The sequence below is a fragment of the Rhinatrema bivittatum genome, chromosome 2 (genome assembly GCF_901001135.1).
Source record: "Rhinatrema bivittatum chromosome 2, aRhiBiv1.1, whole genome shotgun sequence".
Taxonomy (NCBI): domain Eukaryota; kingdom Metazoa; phylum Chordata; class Amphibia; order Gymnophiona; family Rhinatrematidae; genus Rhinatrema; species Rhinatrema bivittatum.
Window position 1 is genome coordinate 43,593,529 of NC_042616.1, and position 17,265 is coordinate 43,610,793.

Sequence of the window (17,265 nt, forward strand, 5' to 3'; positions counted from 1 at the left end):
GAGTCAGGAGAATGGTGGACCCTTGTTGGCTCATCCAGATGTTGTCCGTTTCTTGAATGGAGTGAAGCGTCTTCGTCTTCGATTGCGGTTACCATTGCCCTTGAGGAGTTTTAATCTTGTTTTGGATTTTTTAGCGGGCCCTACTTTACAACTGATGTGTAACCTTTCCTTGTGGCAATTTGTTCTGCGTGTAGAGTATCCGAACTGCAGGCCTTGTCTTGCCGGGAGCTGTTTCTACAAGTGACTTCAGGGACAATGCAGCTGTGTACTGTTCCTTATTTTTTACCAAAAGTGGTTTTGGATTTTCATTTGAATCAATCCATTTGCCTGCCGTCTCTGGACAGGGAAAGAGATGCAGAAAAATATTGCCTGTTACTGCCCTTGGATGGCAAGAGGCATATCTTGAAGTATTTGGAGATTTCTAAACCTCTCAGGAAGACGGATTGCCTGTTTGTTCTCCACAGTGGAAGAAGTCAGGGCGATCCGGCATTGTGGGCTACAATAGCCCGCTGGATTAAGGAGGTAGTCATGGCCTTGTATGTTGATGCTGAGCAGCCGTTGACTAGTCAGGTTAGGGCACATTCCTCTAGGGCTCAGGCAGAGGTTAGATTGTTGTCTCCCGTTGACATCTGCCGAGCTGTGATGTGGTGAGCTTTACACATCTTTTGCAGGCATTAAGAACATGCCATACTGGGTCAGACCAAGGGTCCATCAAGCCCAGCATCCTGTTTCCAACAGTGGCCAATCCAGGTCATAAGAACCTGGCAAGTACCCAAAAACTAAGTCTATTCCATGTAACCATTGCTAATGTCAGTGGCTATTCTCTAAGTGAACTTAATAGCAGGTAATGGACTTCTCCTCCAAGAACTTATCCAATCCTTTTTTAGACACAGCTACACTTACTGCACTAACCACAACCTCTGGCAACAAATTCCAGAGTTTAATTGTGCATTGAGTGAAAAAGAACTTTCTCCAATTAGTTTTAAATGAGCCACATGTTAACTTCATGGAGTGCCCCCTAGTCTTTCTATTATCTGAAAGAGTAAATAATCGATCCACATCTACCTGTTCTAGACCTCTCATGATTTTAAACACCTCTATTGTATCTCCCCTCAGCTGTTTTTTCTCCAAGCTGAAAAGTCCTAACCTCTTTAGTCTTTCCTCATACGGGAGCTGTTCCATTCCCCTTATCATTTTGGTAGCCCTTCTCTGTACCTTCTCCATCGCAATTATATCTTTTTTGAGATGCGGCGACCAGAATTGTACACAGTATTCAAGGTGTGGTCTCACCATGGAGCGATACAGAGGCATTATGACATTTTCCGTTTTATTCACCATTCCCTTTCTAATAATTCCCAACATTCTGTTTGCTTTTTTGACTGCCGCAGCACACTGAGTTGACGATTTCAATGTGTTATCCACTATGACGCCTAGATCTCTTTCTTGGGTTGTAGCACCTAATATGGAACCTAACATTGTGTAACTATAGCATGGGTTATTTTTCCCTATATGCATCACTTTGCACTTATCCACATTAAATTTCATCTGCCATTTTGATGCCCAATTTTCCAGTCTCACAAGGTCTTCTTGCAATTTATCATAATCTGCTTGTGATTTAACTACTCTGAACAATTTTGTATCATCTGCAAATTGATTACCTCACTTGTCGTATTTCTTTCCAGATCATTTATAAATATATTGAAAAATAAGTGTCCCAATACAGATCCCTGAGGCACTCCACTGCCCACTCCCATGATCCCTGGATGTGCACACCCGGGAAAATGCAGCCTTCGCATGTGAGGTTTTGACTGGACCGTAGGCAGCCTCCCACCCTGTTTGGGAGTAGCTTTGGTACATCCCACTTGTTCTGGATCCACCTGTCTGAATGCTAAGAGAGGAGAAATTACTACTTACATGATAATTTATTTTATCCCAGGACAAGCAGGATGCTAGTCCTCACATATGGGTGACGTCATTGAACGGAGCCCAGGCGGGAAAACTTTCTGTCAAAGTTTCTAGAAACTTTTGACTGGCCCAGTGAGGCCACTGAGCATGCCCAGCATGCTATGATATTCTCTGCCACAGGTGTCTCTCTTCAGTCTTTGTTTTTTCCGCGCTGCAGCCAGCATCGCGGAACCGGAGCCGTTGAGTTTTTCTCAACCTTCTCGTGACTATTTTAGTCTAAAAAAAGTGATATTCTCTCTCACAAAATCTCTCGGGGTCTCTCCTTACCGGCCGGTAAGTAACCCAGTCTTGATTTAATTTTCGGAGAGTAGAAAAAAATTTACCTCAGTCGAATCGACGGCCGTCATTCGATAAAAATGTCGACAGGATTTAAAAAATGTCCTGTTTGTACTAGGAAAATGTCACTCACAGACCCGCACACCGAATGTGTGATGTGTTTGGGTGACAAACATGACGTACAAAATTGTCCGCAATGTGCAGAAATGATGCCGAAATCGAGGAAAACCAGGCTTGAAAAAATGGAACATTTGTTCAGCCTGCAACTTATACCTTCCCCGTCGCAGTCGTCGAGGTCGTCTCCGGCTGGAGCGACTAAGCAAGTGATACTTAAAAAACCTCGCCCGGGACCGTCGGGGGATCATTCCTCTTCTTCCTCGTCTTTGACGTCAACAAAATCGTCCGAAAAATCGAAGTCAAAACATCGACATCGACACAGAAGCCCCCCGTTGTCTGACTCTGCTTCCCAGCAGCCCTCGACAGCTAAGCGGCCTAGAACACAGGAAACGTCGGAGTCTTCCACGCCTCGGCCTACCTCGACTCCATTGATGACACCAGATCCAATACAAACTATGTGTCAGGAACTGGTACCTCAGCCTGCGCCACCACCCACGACCGCTCTGCTTTCATAGAAACATAGAAACATAGAAATGACGGCAGAAGAAGACCGAATGGCCCATCCAGTCTGCCCAGCAAGCCTCACACATTTTTTCTCTCATTCTTATCTGTTACTCTTAGCTCCTTGTTCTATTCCCCTTCCACCCCCACCATTAATGTAGAGAGCAGTGATGGAGCTGCATGCAAGTGAAATATCTAGCTTGATTAGTTAGGGGTAGTAGGGGCAGTAACCGCCGCGATAAGCAAGCTACACCCATGCTTATTTGTTTTACCTAGACTATGTTGTACAGCTCTTGTTGGTTTTTTTTTTCTTCTCCCCTGCTGTAGAAGCAGAGAGCCATGCTGGATATGCATTGAAAGTGAAGTATCAGGCACATTTGGTTGGGGTAGTAACCGCCGTAACAAGCCAGCTACTCCTCGCTTTGTGATTGCGAATCCTTTTTTTTCTTCACCCCTGTCGTTGAAGCTATGCAGGATATGCGTGAAGCATCAGGTTTTTTTTTTTTTTTTTTTTTTTCCCCCCTGCCCTTGAAGCAGAGAGCTATGCTGGAAATGCGTGATGTATCAGTCTTTCTCCCATGCCGATGCAGGAGAGAACCATGCTGGATATGCATGGAAAGTGAAGTATCAGGCACATTTGGTTTGGGGTAGTAACTGCCGTAACAAGCCAGCTACTCCCCGCGTTTTGAGTGCGAACCCTTTTTCTTCTCCTTTGCCGTTGTAGCAGAGAGCTCTGCTGGATGTGTGAAGTATCAGTTATTCTTCTCCCCTGTCATTGAAGCAGAGAGCTATGCTGTATATGCATTGAAAGTGAAGTATCAGGCATATTTGGTTTGGGGTAGTAACCGCTGTAACAAGCCAGCTACTCCCCTCTTTATGAGTGCAAATCCTTTTTTCCATTACCTCTTGCTGTTGAAGCTTAGAGCGATGTAGGAGTCACAGTAAGCATGTGTATGTTTATTTAGTAAGGGTATTGTGTCAATAGCCATCATTCTGGCGAGTCACCCACTCTTCATTGGTGGCCTCTTGACTTTATGGATCCGCAGTGTTTATCCCACGCCCCTTTGAAGTCTTTCACAGTTCTGGTCTTCACCACTTCCTCCGGAAGGGCATTCCAGGCATCCACCACCCTCTCCGTGAAGAAATACTTCCTGACATTGGTTCTGAATCTTCCTCCCTGGAGCCTCAAATCGTGACCCCTGGTTCTGCTGATTATTTTCCTACGGAAGAGGTTTGTCGTTGTTTTTGGATCATTAAAACCTTTCAAGTATCTGAAAGTCTGTATCATATCACCTCTGCTCCTCCTCTCCTCCAGGGTGTACATATTTAGATTCTTCAATCTCTCCTCGTACGTCACCCTATGAAGATCCTCCACCTTCCTGGTCGCCCTTCTCTGTACCGCTTCCATCTTGTCTTTGTCTTTTTGTAGATACGGTCTCCAGAACTGAACACAGTACTCCAGGTGAGGCCTCACCAAGGACCTGTACAAGGGAATAATCACTTCCCTTTTCTTACTCGATATTCCTCTCTCTATGCAGCCCAGCATTCTTCTGGCTTTTGCTATCGCCTTGTCGCATTGTTTCGCTGTCTTCACATCATTAGACACTATCACCCCAAGGTCCCTCTCCTGCTCCGTGCTCATCAGCCTTTCCCCCCCCATCGAGTACAGTTCATTCGGATTTCCACTCCCCATATGCATGACTTTGCACTTCTTGGCATTGAATCTCAGCTGCCATATCTTCGACCACTCTTCCAGTTTCCTTAGATCCCGTCTCATTCTCTCCACACCTTCCGGCGTGTCCACTCTGTTGCAGATCTTAGTGTCATCCGCAAAAGACAAACCTTACCTTCTATCCCGTCTGCAATGTCGCTCACAAAGATATTGAACAGGACTGGTCCCAACACCGATCCTTGCGGCACACCACTTAAAACCGCTCTCTCTTCAGAGAAGGCTCCATTTACCATCACACATTGTTTTCTGTCCGTCAACCAATTTGCAATCCAGGTCACCACATCGGCACTCACTCCCAAGCTTCTCGTTTTATTCACCAGTCTCCTGTGCGGAACCGTATCAAAAGCTTTGCTGAAATCCAAGTAGATGACATCTAGTGCTCTTCCTTGATCCAATTCCTTGGTTACCCAGTCAAAAAAGTCAATCAAATTTGTCTGACAGGATCTTCCCCTGGTGAATCCATGCTGCCTCTGGTCCATCAATTCTCCAGACTGTAGATAGTTGACTATTCTCTCTTTCAGCAGTGACTCCATTACTTTTCCCACCACCGAAGTGAGGCTAACCGGTCTGTAGTTGCCTGCCTCTTCCCTGTTCCCACTCTTGTGAAGCGGGACCACCACCGCTCTTCTCCAATCACTTGGCACCACTCCCGTTTCTAGGGATCTATTGAACAGGTCACACAGCGGACCCGCCAGAACATCTCTGAGCTCCCTCAATATCCTTGGATGAATCCCATCAGGCCCCATGGCTTTGTCCACTTTCAGATTCTTTAGCTCTTCCCATACATTTTCTACTGTAAAAGGATTTTCATCTATTCCACTTCCCTCCAGTTTCTTGTTGTTTAGAGATGGTCCTTCTCCAGGGTCTTCTTTAGTGAACACAGAGCTGAAGTATTCGTTTAATATTTCTGCCATTTCTTCGTCTCTCTCTACACATTGATCATTACCACCTTTCAATTTCACTATACCACTTTGGACCTTTCTCTTTTCGCTGATGTATCTGAAAAATGTTTTGTCACCATTTTTTATCTCCTTGGCAATCCTCTCTTCCGCTTGACTCTTTGCCAACTTGATTAATTTCTTTGTCTCCCTCAGTTGATACAAATATTCTTCTTTGTGCTCCTCCCTTTGGGATCCTTTATATTTCTTGAATGCTGTTCTTTTAGCTTTAATTTTGTCAGCCACCTCCATTGAGAACCAGATAGGTTTCAGTTTTCTTTTGCTTTTCTTTACATTTCTAACATATAGAGCAGTTGCCTTGGTGATTGCTCCTTTTAGATTGGTCCACTGCTGATCCACATCTCTCTCGTTCTCCCATCCTTTAAGTTCTTCCTCCAGGTAGTTCCCCATTTCCTCAAAGTCTGTGTTTTTGAACTGTAAAACTCGGGTCTTTGTGGTTCTTTTCCCTATTATTTTAGTGATATTAAACCATACCGTTTGATGATCACTGCTGCTGAGGTGGGCGCCCACCTGGACATCTGAGACATTATCTGCATTAGTGAGCACTAAGTCGAGTATAGCTCCTTCTCTCGTGGGTTCCAACACCATTTGTTTGAACAAAGATACTTGCATGGCATCCACTATCGCTCTACTATTTTTAGTTTCTGCAGATGGGATTTTCCAGTCTACATCTGGCATATTAAAGTCACCCACGATCACCACTTCTCCCTTCTTACCTATCTTATGGATGTCTTTAACCAGATCTCTGTCCAGCTCTTCCTTTTGGTTTGGAGGCCTGTAAACCACTCCAATATAAATGGATGCTCCGTCATCGTTTTTTAGGTCGACCCATAGAGCTTCTTCAATACCCCAACTTCCTTGTAGCTCAGTTGCTTGGATGTTGTTTCTGACATAAAGAGCCACACCTCCCCCTTTTCTATCCTCTCTGTCCTTCCTTAACAAGTTGTAGCCTGGTATTGTTGTATCCCATTCATGAGATTCTGTGAACCATGTTTCTGTGATAGCAACAATGTCCAATTCTGCCTCAGCCATTAGGGCCTGCAGATCTGGGATTTTATTTCCCAAACTATGAGCATTTGTGGTCATAGCCTTCCAGGTACTCTCTTTACGGTTATTGCATTTCCTGGACTCCTTGTGAGATATTTGTTGAGATTTGTTATTCACTTCACTATTTCTTTTTGCGGTAGTGCCACTGTTGACAGAGTTTTCCATCTCAATTAGATTTTTTTTTTGCTTATGGATCTTTAAATACTGCACGCATTGTGTTTTCTCTCTCTTTTCTGGTAATACTGCAATGCTTTTCTCAAGAACTTCTTCAGTTTTTATTTTAGAGAAGGCTTGTTGTTCTTTTTGCATTTGGTACATTGTGTGTCTCCTCATCACAGGTCTAATTCTACCAGAGCCAACTGTATTCCTGGTTTTTAAAGAATTTCCTGATGACCTGTTTGAGTGGGGCGGTATACCTGTTGGCTGCTCTTCTGTCAAGAATGGGTGACTGTGGGTCCTACCTGAGCCTAATGGATCTCCTTTTCTTGACTCCTGGTTTGTTTGTGGTATTGGGGAATTATTTTCTGAGTAATGCAATGTGGGTGTAATTCTTTTAATTGAAGCTAATTGATCTTTAATCACAGTCAGCTCCATTTTCAAGGATGAGAGTTGTGCACAAATTGGGCAAGCTCTAAGTTTCCAGATGCTTTCCCTCAGAATAAAGGCTCCACAGCAGTTACATTGGATAGTCCTCATCTTGGTAATTTGTGGCTTTATTTCCTTGACTGTAACCAATGTACTAATTTATCTTGCTGCCAATGGTAATCTAGGCAGTCTTTATTAGAAACAAGCCCCAGGGGTGGGTGGGTAGAGGGGTAGGGTGGGAGGGAGTTAAACAGTTTAGCCTGGGACAAGCTGTGCGGCCGGAATTGTCCGATTTCATCCGACAAGCGATTTCTCAGGCTTTCAAAGAAAAGTTTACAATGCCGACTTCATTGTCAATGCCGATGATTTCCACATCGATGCCGGCAAATTTGCCGATGCCGGTGGGCACACCGATGCCGGGGCCATTCTTGACCCCAATGGTACACACAGACTCGACGTCGACACCGAAGATCATAACGTCATCGACGTCGATATACGCACAAATTCCAGCGATATCTTCCATGTTACCACCGGCAACGAACTCGACACCAAGGGCACCACCCTCGACAGCTTCATCGAGGACACCCATCCTTCCATCGACAATAACAGAGCAGGACACTAGTGATACTCAAGAATTGGCACTTTTTCAACGCATTTTGAAAAAATATCGCAAAGTTGTCGACACAGCTCCTCAAAAAGCCATGGAAGTGACTCCTCCCACAATTTCTTTCGATGACCCATTACCTGGGCCATCGGGTATTTTTACAAAGAAAATCCCAAGAACTCCTTATCAACAGCCAGAGGAAGAAGATTCTTGGGATGATCCAGGATCAGAATCTTCTTCTGAAGAGTTCATGTCCGAACCATCACCGCCTGAAGAAAGGAAAAGGTCACCACCTGAGGACTTATCTTTTTCAAGTTTTGTCCAAGAGATGGCGGATACAATTCCATTTAAGCTCTCATCAGAAGATGATTCAAGACAGCATACCTTAGAGGTGCTGCAATTCGTGGACCCGCCAAAACAAGTTCTGGCAAACCCCATCCATGAAGTCCTGTTGGATCTACAGCAACGAGTGTGGGAACACCCATGCACTGTTCCAGCGGTCAATAAGCGTCTAGACACTACCTACCTAGTGCAGCAGGCACCAGGCTTTCAAAAGGCACAGCTACCACATCAATCTGTGGTAGTAGAATCTGCCCAGAAAAAATCTAAAAGGGTACGTCCACATTCTTCAGCTCCTCCAGGGAAGGATCATCGTTTTCTGGACTCCCTAGGCAAAAAAGTGTACCAAGGTGCACTTTTATCTTCCAGAATCTCTGCCTATCAACTGTGTACATGACACAGTACCAAAGGGATCTCTGGAAGCAAATGGAGCACTTCACAAATTCTCTTCCAGAGCAGTTTCAAGAATCTGCACAATCCATTATCACCAAAGGCCTCGAGGCTGGGAAACATGAGGTAAGGGCTGCTTATGACAACTTTGACACAGCCTCAAGAACAGCAGCAGCTGGCATTACAGCAAGATGATGGGCCTGGTTGAAGGCATCAGATCTCAGGCCTGAAGTACAAGACAAGCTAGTAGATCTGCCATGCCGTGGGGATAACTTGTTTGGAGAGAAAGTACAGGATGCTGTCCAACAACTTAAGGATCACACGGAGACCTTAAGACAGCTATCACAACTGCCTCAAGAACCAACCACCCAGGCCCCTAGACGTTTTCCCCAAAGGGAACCTAGACGCCCATATTACAGGCCAAGAAGGTACTATAATCAGCCTACCAGTCCTAGACCTTCTAGGTCTACCCAGCGCTCTCAGGCCAGACAACAAAGACCAGCCCGTGCTCAGCCTCCTCCACAGACTGGTCCAGCCACGGGTTTTTGAACACAAATCCAGAGATCAGACCCACCCTCCAAAACCCCAAACAACACATACCAGTGGGAGGAAGGATTTCCTATTTCCAATCAAATTGGGAAAACATAACCACAGACCAATGGGCACTTTCCATTGTAGCTCACGGTTACAAACTAAATTTTCTCTCAATTCCTCCAGAATTCCCACCAACTTCCTACCCACAACAAAATTCCCAAATAATTCAGTTACAAATAGAATTATCCACCCTTCTGACAGCCAGGGCCATTCAACCAGTGCCCAGGTCTCAGCAGGGCAGAGGATTCTATTCCAGATATTTCCTCATTCCAAAGAAAACTGGAGGCCTACGTCCCATCCTAGACCTCAGAAATCTCAACAAATTTCTAAAGAAAGAAAGGTTCAGGATGGTTTCGCTAGGCACAATGCTACCACTTCTTCAAGCAGGGGATTGGCTCTGTTCTCTGGATCTTCAAGATGCTTACGCCCATAAACCAATATACCCTCCTCATCGCAAGTATCTGCGCTTCAAGGTGGGCCTTCAACATTACCAATACAGAGTACTGCCATTCGGACTAGCTTCTGCTCCCAGAGTGTTCACCAAATGTCTGGCAGTAATAACAGCACACCTACACAAGCAAGGTGTACATGTTTTCCCATATCTAGACGATTGGCTCATCAGAAGCCAATCTCAACAAGGAGCAATACAGTCTCGCAACAAAACTATTGCTCTACTGCACTCCATGGGATTTCTCATCAATTATCCAAAATCACATCTAACTCCAAACCATCTCCTACAATTCATAGGAGCGGATTTAAACACCAACCTATCAAAGGCATTTCTACCAGAAGATCGAGCAAACACACTGTCTCTACAGGCAAGCTCGATTCACTCCAAGAAACAAGCAACAGCTCATCAGTTTCTCACATTACTAGGCCACATGGCATCCACAGTTCATGTCACTCCTATGGCAAGACTGGCCATGAGGATAACTCAATGGACTTTAAGATCACAATGGATCCAAGCCATTCAACCACTTTATTCTCCAATTCAAGTAACCCACCAACTACGTTCTTCTCTACTATGGTGGGTGAACAAGGACAATCTGTGCAAGGGCCTACCCTTTCAACAACCAGTCCCACAAGTAACTCTGACTACAGATGCATCCACCTTGGGTTGGGGAGCTCACATAGGGAATCTCCAAACACAAGGAACATGGACAAAGCTTGAAGCAACATTTCAAATCAATTTCCTGGAACTTCGAGCTATACGTTATGCCCTACATGCCTTCAAGGACTGCCTTTCAAACAAGACTGTGCTGATCCAAACAGACAACACAGTAGCCATGTGGTACATCAACAAACAGGGAGGGACTGGCTCGTACCTCCTTTGTCAAGCGGCAGCTCAGATATGGGGTTGGGCCTTGAACAACTCCATTTTTCTCAAGGCCACTTACCTAGCAGGCATTCACAATGTAGTGGCGGACAGACTCAGTCGTCAATTCAAACCACACGAATGGTCACTAGATCCCACAGTAGTGACCAGGATATTTCAACGTTGGAGACAACGAACAGTAGACCTCTTTGCATCACATCTGAATCACAAAGTGGACAACTACTGTTGCCTATACAACCTAAACAACAGGCCATCCAAGGACGCCTTTGCTCGCCCTTGGAACTCAGGCCTATTATATGCGTATCCTCTGATACCACTAATAACCAAAACTCTAGTGAAGCTACAACAGGACAAGGGGACAATGATACTCATAGCCCCATATTGGCCTCGACAAGTATGGTTTCCCACATTGCTAGACCTCTCAGTCAGGGATCCCATTCGCCTGGGAGTAGCTCCCACTCTCATAACTCAGGATCAGGGTCTGTTGCGCCATCCCAACCTTCAATCCCTATCCCTGACAGCGTGGATGTTGAAAGCTTGATCTTACAACCACTCAATCTTCCAACTAACATTTCCCAAGTTCTTATAGCTTCACATAAACCTTCCACAAGGAAGACCTACGCTTCCAAATGGAAGAGATACACTTTGTGGTGCAGGCAACAGGACATCAATCCTTTCACTTGCCCCACAAAGTCTTTATTGGACTACCTGTACCATCTTTCAGAATCTGGTCTACAAACTTAATCTGTAAGAGTACATTTAAGTGCAATTTCAGCGTACCATAATCAGGTATCAGATGCACCTATTTCTACACAACCTCTAGTAAAAAGATTTATGAGAGGTTTAATTCTTCTTAAACCACCAATTAGACACCCAGTCACTCAATGGGATCTAAATTTGGTTCTATCTAGACTCATGCGTTCTCCCTTTGAACCCATTGATTCCAGTGACCTGAAATTTCTTACATGGAAAACTATCTTCCTCATAGCCATTACATCAGCTAGAAGGGTTAGTGAGTTACAAGCACTAGTCACATATGAACCCTACACTAAGTTCTTACATGACAGAGTGGTTCTCCGTACTCATCCTAAATTCCTCCCTAAGGTAGTTACGGAATTCCACTTAAACCAATCTATAGTTTTACCCACTTTCTTTCCAAGGCCTCATGCTCACCAAGGAGAAAGGGCCTTACACACCTTAGATTGCAAGCGCACTCTGTCTTTCTACTTAAACCGCACTGCAGTTCATAGGAAATCCAATCAACTCTTTGTTTCCTATGACCCAAACAAGCCAGGTAAAGCAGTGGGTAAACATACTCTATCCAACTGGTTAGCAGATTGCATACAGTTTTGCTATGAGAAAGCAGGCCTTCCTCTCCAAGGGCGAGTAAAAGCACATGCAGTAAGGGCAATGTCAACTTCAGTTGCACACTATCGTTCAGTGCCAATACTTGACATATGTAAAGCAGCAACATGGAGTTCTCTTCACACATTTGCAGCTCATTACTGTTTGGACAAGCAAGGAAGACAAGATTCAGCCTATGGACAATCTGTCTTAAAGAACTTGTTTCCAGCTTAAACCCAACTCCTACTACAACCGAACTGCTGTGATCTTCGGCTGACTCATTCAAAAAACATAGCACTACACAATGACTCAGCCTCTAGCTCGCTATTCACCCATATGTGAGGACTAGCATCCTGCTTGTCCTGGGATAAAGCAAAATTGCTTACCTTGTAATAGGTGTTATCCCAGGACAGCAGGATGTAGTCCTCACAGAACCCACCCGCCACCCCGCGGAGTTGGGCCTTCTATTTTTATTATTCTTTTTGCTAAAGCTTTTGCTACATACTAGACTGAAGAGAGACACCTGTGGCAGAGAATATCATAGCATGCTGGGCATGCTCAGTGGCCTCACTGGGCCAGTCAAAAGTTTCTAGAAACTTTGACAGAAAGTTTTCCCGCCTGGGCTCCGTTCAATGACGTCACCCATATGTGAGGACTACAATCCTGCTGTCCTGGGATAACACCTATTACAAGGTAAGCAATTTTGCTTTTCTTTAGTACAGACAGGTGGATTCACCTTCCCGCCCTTGGCTGCCGGCGGGTTGTGCTATTGTGCTCCTGAATTGTTGAGTGTTCCAGGGATTACTGGTAAGTTTTACTACTCCAGTCCCTAGACTAGTGTTAATACATTCTTTGTCTGAGCTCACTGTTTTCCTATTGGCTGATTGCTGGAATGGTTATCTGTTAATAATCAAGTTTTGTTAGTTTGTCCACAGTTGGCTTTTGCAGAGAATACTGGCAGGCTGATGTCAGTGTAGGGATATATATGATAAAGGGGATGGAACTGCTCCCCTATGAGGAAAGACTAAAGAGGTAAGGCTGTTCAGCTTGGAGAAGAGACGGCTGAGGGGGGAATATGATAGAAGTCTTTAAAATCATGAGAGGTCTAGAATGGGTAAATGTGAATCGGTTATTTCCTCTTTCGGATAATAGAAGGACTAGGGGGCACTCCATGAAGTTCAGTGTGCTGTGGCAGTCATGTAGCACATTTAAAACTAATTGAAGAAAATTATTTTTCACTCAACGCACAATTAAACTTTGGAAGTTGTTGCCAGGTGATGCGGTTAATGCAGTTAGTGTAGCTGGGTTTCAAAAAGGTTTGGATAAGTGCTTGGAGGAGAAGTCCATTACCTGCTATTAACCAAGTTGACTTAGAAAATAGCCACTGCTATTACTAGCAACAGTAACATGGGATATATTTAGTTTTTGGATACTTGCCAGGTACTTAAAGCCTGGATTGGCCACTGATGGAAACAGGATGCTGGGCTTGATGGATCCTTGGGCTGACCCAGTATGGCATGTTCTTATACCGTGATGTCAGCTTTGCTCCTTCTCTGACTTCTGGTAGAGGTGCATAACCCAGTTGTTCTGGATCCAACTGTGTGTACTAAAGAAAAGGAAATTATCAGGTAAGTAGTAATTTCTCCATGCTCTGTGTTTAATTTTATCTAGAAAATGATGATCCTGGAATTAGAAGTAAAAAGAGACATCAGTGGAAAGCCAGGCAAAATCCGGAAGGAAAGATGATGATGAAGTCAGGAATAAATAGAGAAGATACTTCTTCATACTTTACTTTGGAAAGAAATTGGAAGAATCAATACGTCTCAGAAAAGAAGCAAAGAAATTCAAGAGGAGATTCAGCTGAGAATTCTACTGTGTGTGAGCAAAGTGCCAATAATGTCACACACATGGGGGAAGAGCAGAGAAATGAGATAACAGAACAAAACTGCTTGTATGATGCATTTCTGATATACCGGAAATCTCAGAGATCTCACACTGAAGACTCATTCATCAGAGCTGCATTTAGTAAAAGCTTTCATAAAAACAAAAGCCTGACAAGGCACCAGAGAGTCCATGCTGGTGAGAAAGCATTTACATGTATTGAATGTGATAAAAGCTTCCATAAGAAGGAAAGCCTGACCAGGCACCAGAGAGTCCACACTGGTGAGAAACCATTTAAATGTATTGAGTGTGCTAAAAGATTTAGTCATAAGATAAGCTTGACAAGACACCAGAGCGTCCATAGTGGAGAGAAACCGTTTAAATGTATTGAGTGTGGTAAAAGCTTCCGTCATAAGATAAGCTTGACAAGCCACCACAGCATCCACACTGGTGGTAAACCATTTACATGTATTGAGTGTGGCAAAAGCTTACTTAGTAAAAGAAGCCTGGCAAGTCACCAGAGAGTCCACACTGGTGAGAAACCTTTTAAATGTATTGAGTGTGGTAAAAGCTTCCGTCATAAGCCAAGCCTAACAAGCCACCAAAGCGTTCACACTGGTGATAAACCATTTACATGTATTGAGTGTGGTAAATGTTTCTCTCAAAAGATAAGCCTGACAAGCCATCAGAGAATCCACACTGGTGATAAACCATTTATATGTATTGAGTGTGGCAACTGTTTCTCTCAAAAGATAAGCCTAATAAGGCACCAGAAAGTCCACACTGGTGAGAAACCATTTAAATGTTTTGAGTGTGATAAAAGCTTCCGTCAGAAGATAAGCCTGACAAACCACCAAAGTGTCCACACTGGTGAGAAACCATATATATGTATTGAGTGTGGTAAAAGCTTTCGTAATAAGATAAGCATGACAAAACACCAGAGAATCCACACTGGTGAGAAACCATTTAAATGTACTCAGTGTGATAAAAGCTTCCTACAGAAGAGAAGCCTAACAAGTCACCAGAGCATCCACACTGGTGAGAAACCATTTACATGTATTGAATGTAGTAAAAGCTTCTCAAATAAGATAAGCCTGAAAAGCCACCAGAGACTCCACTCTGGTGAGAAACCATATACGTGTACTGATTGTGGTAAAACCTTCTTTAATAAAATAAACCTGACAATACACCAGAGAGTGCACACTGGTGAGAAACCATTTACATGTACTGAATGTGATAAAAGCTTCCGTTATAAGATAAACCTGACAAGGCATCTGAGAGTCCACACTGGTGAGAAGCCATTTAAATGTATTGACTGTGGTAAAAGCTTCCGGCAGAAAAAAAGCCTGACAAGCCACCACAGAGTCCACACTGGTGAGAAACCATTTAGATGTACTGAGTGTGGTAAAGGTTTCTGTCAGAAAATAAGCCTAAAACGCCACCAGAGAGTCCACACCGATTAGAAAAAAGCATTGGACACACAATTGTAATAAAATAGAGGACAAAGAAGAAGTTGTGATCACCTGGGACATCCCTTTTTCCAGAGACTGAAAGATGTGTGAAAACCAGATATTGTGGTGAAGGAGCAGAACACAAGAATGGCATTGTTCGTAGAAGTATCAGTACCCAGAGATTATTCTGTGAATTGTATGGAGAAATACCAAGAAATGCAATCAGAAACCAAGAAAATGTGGCAGAAAAATACAGAAATAGTCCTAATTGTATTGGGTGCCACTGGTCTGATTAAGAAGAATCTTCAAGCACATCTTGATATGTTACCTGTTAAGAATACACTTTATGAACTCCAGAAGCAAGCTGTCTTTGGTACAATGCGTATACTAAGAAGGGCATTAGAAATAAATTTGAGCAATTTAGCTTATCCCCAACTTGCCATGGCTTACAAATGATGATCATTCCTTTCAAGGTATGTACAAAATAAATCCAGTTGGAGATATTGCTCTTGTGACAAACCATTTTCATGTACTGAATGTGGTAATAGCTTCCATCACAAGACAAACCTCAATAACCAGCAGAGAATCCACACAGGAATGAAAGTATATATTTGTACTCAATGTAGAAAAAGCTTCAAATAGAAGATCTAACTCCCAGGACACCAAAGATATGAAAATGGTCTCTTGTTCTCAATGTGAGAAAAGCTTCATTAACAAGGAAATGCAATGTTTCTGGTGGCCCTGTGCAACTTAAGAATTTGGCACTCTCTCTACCACTATCCCCTGGTCAACACCAGAACTGATGTTGCCTCTTTCCCCCTGAGCTCCCACTGATGGTGTCCAATATACTCCCATCCCAACTGCTGCTGCTTTCTGCCAGTCCTTCACATCTGCTAACATACATGCTCTGCTTCTCAAATGTACACTGGGTAGTTATGCAAGTGCCTGAATGTAGGGATTGTGAACCACTGTGTGCTCACAATCCCTGTGGCAATATAGCCATACCTTTTCTCCTTAATTTGAAAGCGCAACCAGGAGGGGAAGGAAGTATCACAGAAATTATGAACATGTTACAGCACATAGCCTGTTCCATGGCTGTCTAGGAAGGGTAGTAAAGAATAGAGGAGTGCATCGTGAGGAGCTAGGGGGACGAGGAAACGCAAAGTTAAGGTTTTGGACTTTAGGGAGAGAAAGAGCCGGGGGGGGGGGGGGGGGGCAGGTGGAAGGGTTTGGAGGACAGAAGCAAGTTAGAGTGTGCACCCCCCCCCCACACACACACACAGATAAACACATGAAGAATTACAGGACATAGAGCAAAGAAGTGTAGAATACCACCACTTTGAAAATTAGCCAGCCCATGCACACATCTACACGTGTTTATAAGTGTTTACAAATGGATATTTGAAAGTTTGCACGTAAACCTAAATGTTTGAGGGCAACCAAGTAGATAAGATGCCAAGTAATGTCCGATTGGAGATTTTTATTGATGGAGATGTATTCTTTATAAAAATAAGCCCGACTCAGGCCGAGTTTCGCACCCACAATGGGGCTGCCCCAGGGGCTATAATACACAAATAAACAAAAATAATTCAACAAACAGGACATACAAAAATCATATAAGGAAAGCAATAATTAAATGTATAATGGTAACATATAAATAAATAAGGACATATATAGTTAAAGCATTAAATAGAACATATTGGAGCAGGACATAATATAACAAGATGAAGGAAATACATAAAAAATGAATACACATAAGTGCATGATTTTACCTTTGTCTAGTGTTTCTTAAAGTATATGAGAGCAATCTCATGTAAATAGTTTCTTTGTTTAGTCCTGGAATCTGTAGACTAGTGGCCTTCATATTTACAGAACAGACGGAACAATCGCCACAAGGGTGATGACCAGGAGGTCTTTTATCAATAGGTTTATTGACTGGTAATGTGGATGGAGAAACAAATTCTTTAATATTTTTCTCTCTTTTGTTAGCTACCATAAGATCTTTATCTTTGAAGCAAGGTAACGTTTGTAACACGGGCCAATGTTTTTAAAGAATATTTGTGATGTGAAAGGACATATGAGTGTATGTGATGGGGCACAATATAACGATCAACAGGTTTCTTCTTTTTGTTAACCAGTAAGTC

The 17,265-nt window shown here is 43.5% G+C and overlaps 1 protein-coding gene across 1 annotated transcript in view; it reads left to right on the forward strand.

Annotated features, from left to right (window-relative positions):
• LOC115085961 (gastrula zinc finger protein XlCGF26.1-like) overlaps window positions 1–16,286 on the forward strand; it is a 35,858-nt gene extending 19,572 nt beyond the window's left edge. Inside the window, exon 4 of the mRNA XM_029592537.1 lies at window positions 13,461–16,286. Within this exon, the coding sequence (XP_029448397.1) occupies window positions 13,461–15,133 (1,673 nt within the window). The 3' untranslated portion in view covers window positions 15,134–16,286. The remainder of the gene's footprint in view (window positions 1–13,460) is intronic.
• Window positions 16,287–17,265: the final 979 nt, after the last annotated feature.